This window comes from Lottia gigantea, assembly GCF_000327385.1.
Source record: "Lottia gigantea unplaced genomic scaffold LOTGIsca_95, whole genome shotgun sequence".
Taxonomy (NCBI): Eukaryota; Metazoa; Mollusca; class Gastropoda; family Lottiidae; genus Lottia; species Lottia gigantea.
In genome coordinates this window covers 823,309-831,801 of record NW_008711088.1, presented here as the reverse complement: position 1 = coordinate 831,801, position 8,493 = coordinate 823,309, and the positions used below count along the sequence as shown (strand labels likewise).

The 8,493-nt window shown below is 34.1% G+C and overlaps 2 protein-coding genes across 2 annotated transcripts in view; one reads left to right on the top strand and one right to left on the bottom strand.

The window, feature by feature from the left end:
* Positions 1 to 3,020: 3,020 nt before the first annotated feature.
* LOTGIDRAFT_170260 (hypothetical protein) lies at positions 3,021 to 4,666 on the top strand (the record flags this gene model as incomplete). Its single annotated transcript, XM_009068884.1, has 3 exons — positions 3,021 to 3,320; positions 4,312 to 4,408; positions 4,629 to 4,666. 3 exons carry the CDS (start codon positions 3,021 to 3,023, stop codon positions 4,664 to 4,666), a joined length of 435 nt encoding a protein of 144 aa, XP_009067132.1.
* Positions 4,667 to 5,023: 357 nt separating this feature from the next.
* LOTGIDRAFT_170259 (hypothetical protein) overlaps positions 5,024 to 8,493 on the bottom strand; it is a gene marked incomplete at both ends in the record, with an annotated part of 16,268 nt that continues 12,798 nt past the window's right edge. The window contains 4 exons of the mRNA XM_009068883.1: positions 5,024 to 5,101; positions 5,242 to 7,302; positions 7,745 to 7,906; positions 8,102 to 8,194. Coding sequence (XP_009067131.1) covers positions 5,024 to 5,101; positions 5,242 to 7,302; positions 7,745 to 7,906; positions 8,102 to 8,194 — 2,394 coding nt within the window. The remainder of the gene's footprint in view (positions 5,102 to 5,241; positions 7,303 to 7,744; positions 7,907 to 8,101; positions 8,195 to 8,493) is intronic.

Here is an 8,493-nt window from a genome sequence, read left to right as displayed (position 1 = left end):
TTCCTGGCCCCTCCCCTCCTATCAATGAATATAAAAGTTCCTCGCCCCTCCCCTCCTATCAATGAATAAAAAAGTTCCTGTTCCCTCCCCTCCTATCAATGAATATAAAAGTTCCTGGCCCCTCCCCTCCTATCAATGAATATAAAAGTTCCTGGCCCCTCCCCTCCTATCAATGAATATAAAAGTTCCTGGCCCCTCTCCTCCTATCAATGAATATAAAAGTTCCTGGCCCCTCCCCTTCTATCAATGAATATAAAAGTTCCTCGCCCCTCCCCTCCTATCAATGAATAAAAAAGTTCCTGTTCCCTCCCCTCCTATCAATGAATATAAAAGTTCCTGGCCCCTCCCCTCCTATCAATGAATATAAAAGTTCCTGGCCCCTCCCCTCCTATCAATGAATATAAAAGTTCCTGGCCCCTCCCCTCCTATCAATGAATATAAAAGTTCCTGGCCCCTCCCCTCCTATCAATGAATATAAAAGTTCCTGGCCCCTCCCCTCCTATCAATGAATATAAAAGTTCCTGGCTCAACGATGATGTAAAAGTTAAATATTAGCTCAGTAATTTTCTTTCCGTTTTATTCTTCAATTTATTTATTGTCTTTGATGCCAAAAACTTCCAGAGAAAACGACAGAATCAACACCAATTACTCCAGATTTTACATCGTCATAAAGATCAGAAATCTAAAACAAAACCCAAAATCCAAACAACATATTGGCGGAACATTGGAAGCAGCTAACGGACGGAGGAAGTATATCAATTATAAGTGAGTAAGTATTTCATAATGAACATCCCAAACTCTGACTATATATGCCAATAGCAACACCTCCCCTCCCCTCAACCACCCTCCGACCTCCACCAAAATTCTAATTTTAAGTTATTGCTGAAAGTTTTGTAGAAGTATAGGATCAAACAACTACTGTTAATAATCTACGACGACAAATTCAGATTAATACTAGTATTGATACCGAGTGTATTGAAAAATAAAAAACAACAATTCCAACTCCACATTAATCGTTTTCGTCTTTCAAATGCATCGGTTGTTTCAATTTATATAATCTGTAAAAACTGTTAGAGGAAATAATATAGCAGCGAATCATGGCGGTAGAAAGTTACACAAGACATCATTTATCATTAGTCTTTGAAAACCATTTAATCATTCCATAGAATCACTTCCAAAACATCCGACATGTTTAACATCAAGGGAATTACAATCGAAACTGTCTGTATTATATAGTTGAGATATATCTCGAGAGAGTAAGATCTGATAAATATCAAACGAGTAGAGATTGATATCTAGCGAGACATTAGTTTTAAAGTTTTTAACGAATTTAATCAATGTGCGAAAAAATGAATTGAAGCTCCATTACCGACAAAAGATCATGAATAAGAGAAGGTTTTCGTGTATAAAATAAGACAACAAGTTTCGATTGTATGAAATACACTAGGGACAATAGCAACGATATGAATTTTTCCTTGGAACGATATAAGACTCGACATTTGGTTGAAATTGGTTTATCTTACGCATGGTGAAAGATAATCACAAGATGAAATCTAGAATCAAGCGAGATTGAAATATCAGATAGCGTTATAATGACAGTAAAATTTTGAATTGATTAAAACTGAAGATAAATAATTCCCAGGCGTGTAAACATTAAACTATATCTCAAAATCAATAAATCACATTCCATATTTACAGTTTTTTCTCAAATCAATTCCTTTTCCTTTATGATACAAATGAGCAAAGTTTTGTCACAAAATGTCCCTCGGTGGTAAACCTGAAAACATCGAATCTTATATCGCATATATTAACTATAGAGAACAATCAGAAACCTTTAAACTGTAAAACATACTCAGAATATTGCAATTTCCACTTTAAGATTTAATGTATCATTTTAAAACGGGAGCCGCGGTGGCTCAGTGAGTTAGACACTTGCTCTATTACTTGACGCTTGTTTTCTAACCTGAAGGTCCAGGATTCAATCCCAGCATGGGTCAAGATAATACCTTCAGATTTTTCAACCGGGTTTCCCCCGGTCAGTGATGCAGGTAAGAGGGGCTGAAATGGAAAAAGCGTCTGGTCGTATAGATGAGATAATAAACCGAGGCAAAATTTCCCTCATTTCACACTTAAGTAGGACTTAAAACTCCATTTATTTCATTTCAATTTTTTTCAAGTACAAACATGATATAAAACTTGACTGTGATTGAGGTAATTCTACCCCGTGTCTCTCCCTAGACACAGCAAGTTAATTGGATGAAAATTAAAAAATAAAAAAAAATGTACTGAATATAGTCGACATTTAACAATAAGTTATTTCAAACAGCGACAAATTATTCATAAAGAGAGACTGGAATAAACAATACTTCAACGTTTTAATTAACAATCGAGTTTCACGTCACCTAACAATACCTTCAATATCTTTCACTTGAAAATTTGATACCAGCCAATCAAAACTCTGCAAGGCAAACAATATCAAACAATATCAAGCAATATCAAACAATATCAAACAATATCAAACAATATCAAGCAATATCAAACAATATCAAACAATATCAAACAATATCAAGCAATATCAAACAATATCAAACAATATCAAATAATATCAATCAATATCAAGCAATATCGAACAATATCAAACAATATCAAACAATATCAAGCAATATCAAACAATATCAAACAATATCAAACAATATCAATTCAAAAAATGTTTCCCACAATTCTTTCTATGGGAATAAAAGAAAGAATTTTACAAGAAACAATACCTTGAAACCACAATACCAAATCAATTCCATCATCCATGAACTTTAATTAAAACAAAACTCAGGTGTCAAGATATTCTAGTTCAGTAGAGAGTATTAATTTATAACATCTGATTGAATCATTCTATTTACCTTGAATTATAACACACGTTTAGTTATTCTTTATCATATCATAGCCCAAATTTCTTATTTCTCAGCTGTGAAGTCAAAAACTCAAAAAGTAGCATTGTATCTACTCGTCTACCAAAATATAAAAAAATGAAGCTGTTTTTTGGAATTGTTTTAATGAATTTAGGATTAGTAGCTGTTGATTGTGGACAACGGTTCTGGAGGATGAAAGAGTGTGACCATAAGAGATTTCAATTGGGAGATACTCCGGAGCTAAAATCAAAAACAAAATATCACTGTGTTAAAATGTGTCAAGATGAAGCTGAATGTTTGACGATATTTTTTGACGGAACACATGGAAGGTGTTACAAATTCGACAAACTACCAAAGAGCACGTGTCACAATCTCGTAGAATATTACAGTGGAAAGAATCACGAATTTCTTTACAAGGTAAGTGCATGTAAACTGTTTGAACAAGGTCAGTAAGTAGTTTGAACAAGGTCAGTAAGTAGTTTGAACCAGGTCAGTAAGTAGTTTGAACCAGGTCAGTAAGTAGTTTGAACAAGGTCAGTAAGTAGTTTGAGCCAGGTCAGTAAGTAGTTTGAACAAGATCAGTAAATAGTTTGAACAAGGTCAGTAAGTAGTTTGAACAAGGTCAGTATGTAGTTTGAACATGGTCAGTAAGTGGTTTGAACCAGGTCAGTAAGTAGTTTGAACAAGGTCAGTAAGTAGTTTGAAAAAGGTCAGTATGTGGTTTGAACAAGGTCAGTAAATAGTTTGAACAAGGTCAGTAAGTAGTTTGAACAAGGTCAGTAAGTAGTTTGAACAAGGTCAGTATGTAGTTTGAACAAGGTCAGTAAGTAGTTTGAACAAGGTCAGTAAGTAGTTTGAACAAGGTCAGTATGTAGTTTGAACAAGGTCAGTAAGTAGTTTGAACAAGGTCAGTAAGTAGTTTGAACAAGGTCAGTAAGTAGTTTGAACCAGGTCAGTAAGTAGTTTGAACAAGGTCAGTAAGTAGTTTGAACCAGGTCAGTAAGTGGTTTGAACAAGGTCAGTAAGTAGTTTGAACAAGGTCAGTATGTAGTTTGAACCAGATCAGTAAGTAGTTTGAACCAGGTCAGTAAGTAGTTTGAACCAGGTCAGTAAGTAGTTTGAACAAGGTCAGTAAGTAGTTTGAACAAGGTCAGTAAGTAGTTTGAACAAGGTCAGTATGTAGTTTGAACAAGGTCAGTAAGTAGTTTGAACAAGGTCAGTAAGTAGTTTGAACAAGGTCGGTAAGTAGTTTGAACAAGGTCAGTATGTGGTTTGAACATGGTCAGTAAGTAGTTTGAACTAGGTCAGTATGTACTTTGAACAAGGTCAGTATGTACTTTGAACAAGGTCAGTAAGTGTAAGTTATAAATATCTAGTCGTATAATTGTATAGTATTTTATATTTTTAGGGTATCCAGTGTAAAAATGGCGGAACTGCATCAGAAGATAAATTAAACTGTCAATGTGTTAATGATTGGTCAGGTCGATTTTGCGAGATTCCAAAAGGTAATTCATCTTTGATATATTGAAAATATCTACATATACTAAACATATGTATAGCTCCTACTGTGATATTTCTAGATAACCACCCCCTTACCCAACCCAACCAACCAGGTGCCCTCCCTCCCCTCCTGTTTGTTAAGTGGGTGGGGAAGGAGGATAAAGAATATATGCCTATTTTTTTGGTTTATATTTGGATTTTGATGTGGATTTTGATTTCTTTCAGATTCTAATGAAGAGGATGAAAAGGAAGACGCTTATTGATAATAGTGAAATAGTGTGTAGTTGTCGTAGGAAATAGCCAGAATTTATAAGGACAAGGGAGTAATTCAGTCAATCAAGGATTCTATAAGAGACATGTTAATTTATTTAAACACAAATCATTTCTTTCTATACAAAACATATATATCGTACTAATATTATAAAAATACACCAGCAACACTGATTACCAACTATGTTGAATGGAACATCAATAATCCAGCGACACTGATTACCAACTATGTTGAATGCAACATCAATAATCCAGCGACACTGATTACCAACTATGTTGAATCAACATCAATAATCCAGCGACACTGATTACCAACTATGTTGAATGCAACATCAATAATCCAGCGTATTTCAAAAAAACCACCAGTTGTTTTTATTTCTCCGTCCAATATATTCTCTCATGTAGGCTCGAGCTGCATTCTCTCCTCTCTAAAAAAACAAATGATATTTACGTGAGTATTCACTGGCGTACAACCAATCAAATCGCTGCATTCAGTGATGCAAGAAAAGTGTTTGTTGCAGTCAAGGTATAAGCAGGTAATAGCTTGACATTGTGAAGATGACTGTACATTGTGAAGATGACTGTACATTGTGAAGATGACTGTACATTGTGAAGATGATTGTACATTGTGAAGATGATTGTAAATTGTGAAGATAACTGTACATTGTGAAGATAACTGTACATTGTGAAGATGACTGTACATTGTGAAGATGACTGTACATTGTGAAGATGATTGTACATTGTGAAGATGATTGTACATTGTGAAGATGACTGTACATTGTGATGATAACTGTACATTGTGAAGATGACTGTACATTGTGATGATAACTGTACATTGTGAAGATAACTGTACATTGTGAAGATGACTGTACATTGTGATGATAACTGTACATTGTGAAGATAACTGTACATTGTGATGATAACTGTACATTGTGAAGATAACTGTACATTGTGAAGATGACTGTACACTGTGAAGATGACTGTACATTGTGATGATAACTGTACATTGTGAAGATGACTGTACATTGTGAAGATAACTGTACATTGTGAAGATGACTGTACATTGTGATGATAACTGTACATTGTGAAGATGACTGTACATTGTGAAGATGATTTTACATTGTGAAGATGACTGTACATTGTGAAGATGACTGCACATTGTGAAGATGACTACATTGTGAAGATAACTGTACATTGTGAAGATGACTGTACATTGTGATGATGACTGTACATTGTGAAGATGACTGTACATTGTGAAGATGATTTTAAATTGTGAAGATGACTGTACATTGTGAAGATGACTGCACATTGTGAAGATGACTGTACATTGTGATGATAACTGTACATTGTGAAGATGACTGTACATTGTGAAGATAACTGTACATTGTGAAGATAACTGTACATTGTGAAGATAACTGTACATTGTGAAGATAACTGTACATTGTGAACATAACTGTACATTGTGAAGATGACTGTACATTGTGAAGATGACTGTACATTGTGAAGATGACTGTACATTGTGAAGATAACTGTACATTGTGAAGATAACTGTACATTGTGAAGATAACTGTACATTGTGAAGATAACTGTACATTGTGAAGATGACTGTACATTGTGAAGATGACTGTACATTGTGATGATAACTGTACATTGTGAAGATAACTGTACATTGTGAAGATAACTGTACATTGTGAACATAACTGTACATTGTGAAGATGACTGTACATTGTGAAGATGACTGTACATTGTGAAGATGACTGTACATTGTGAAGATAACTGTACCTTGTGAAGATAACTGTACATTGTGAAGATAACTGTACATTGTGAAGATAACTGTACATTGTGAAGATGACTGTACATTGTGAAGATGACTGTACATTGTGATGATAACTGTACATTGTGAAGATAACTGTAAATTGTGATGATAACTGTACATTGTGAAGATGACTGTACATTGTGATGATGACTGCACATTGTGAAGGTGACTGCACATTGTGAAGATAACTGTACATTGTGAAGATAACTGTACATTGTGAAGATAACTGTACATTGTGAAGATAACTGTACATTGTGAAGATGACTGTACATTGTGAAGATGACTGTACATTGTGAAGATGACTGTACATTGTGAAGATAACTGTACATTGTGAAGATGACTGTACATTGTGAAGATAACTGTACATTGTGAAGATGACTGTACATTGTGAAGATGACTGTACATTGTGAAGATGACTGTACATTGTGAAGATAACTGTACATTGTGAAGATAACTGTACATTGTGAAGATAACTGTACATTGTGAAGATAACTGTACATTGTGAAGATGACTGTACATTGTGAAGATGACTGTACATTGTGAAGATAACTGTACATTGTGAAGATGACTGTACATTGTGGAGATGACTGTACATTGTGAAGATGACTGTACATTGTGAAGATAACTGTACATTGTGAAGATGACTGTACATTGTGAAGATAACTGTACTTTGTGATGATAACTGTACATTGTGAAGATAACTGTACATTGTGAAGATAACTGTACTTTATGATGATAACTGTACATTGTGAAGATGACTGTACATTGTGAAGATGATTGTACTTTGTCATGATGGGAAATTCCGAACATTACCTACCTTGATTAAAAAGTCAATATCGCCTTGTTCTAGATCAAAATCCATTGTTGTCACGTGACCGGTGTTAATCCCTATTGTTCTATCTGTATCACGAGTCTGTAAAGATACAAGATACGATACAAGATATGAGATATAACGAGATATAAGATATAACAAGATAGTAGATATAACGAGATACAAGATTTAACGAGATATGATATATGAATTATGAGATATAATAAGATATAAGGTACAGGATATAATAAGATATGAGATATAATAAGATATAAGGTATAAAATATAAGATACAAGATCGTGTGATACTTTGCTAAACCCTCCATGTTTCAATTTATCCAATCGTTGAAACGTGGACGTAGATATATAATATTTTTGTGGACCCAGCTCTCTGTTAAAAATGATAGGATATTGGACCCCAATATAAAGAAATTGACAACGTACATGAATGAAGACTAGTTTAGAATTGGCTAACAGCGCTGAAGCTAAGGATCTAAAGAATAGACCCAGACTGTTGATCTGCTCTCCTCGATTAAAGGCGATATATTTATTCTGCAGGCAAATTCCCAAACCCTGTATAAATTCCATCAGTTCGAGATAATCTACCTAGAAATAAAAACATAATACAAGTTATTACTTTAAAATAGTCACTTCAGTTAGGGTCCAACGACAGCCCTCTTAACATTCGTCTGGCTGATGACACCGCCAGCCAATCATATTCCGTTGGGACTCGAACAAACGGTATATTCAGTGTCTAAATTTTCTCGGAATACACCTATAGAACAGTCAGTGATATTTTACCTTGCCACTGTTATTCTTGTCTAAATATTGAAAAGCCTCGTCTTCGTTTAAATCTTGAAATAAATTACTCTTCATTTCTTTAGTTAGTCGATTCTACACAGGAGTAAAATATAATAGATTTTTAGTTAGTTGATTCTACACAGGAGTAAAATAAAATAGATTTTTAGTTAGTTGATTCTACACAGGAGTAAAATAAAATAGATTTTTAGTTAGTCGATTCTACACAGGAGTAAAATAAAATAGATTTTTAGTTAGTTGATTCTACACAGGAGTAAAATAAAATAGATTTTTAGTTAGTTGATTCTACACAGGAGTAAAATAAAATAGATTTTTAGTTAGTCGATTCTACACAGGAGTAAAATAAAATAGATTTTTAGTTAGATGATTCTACT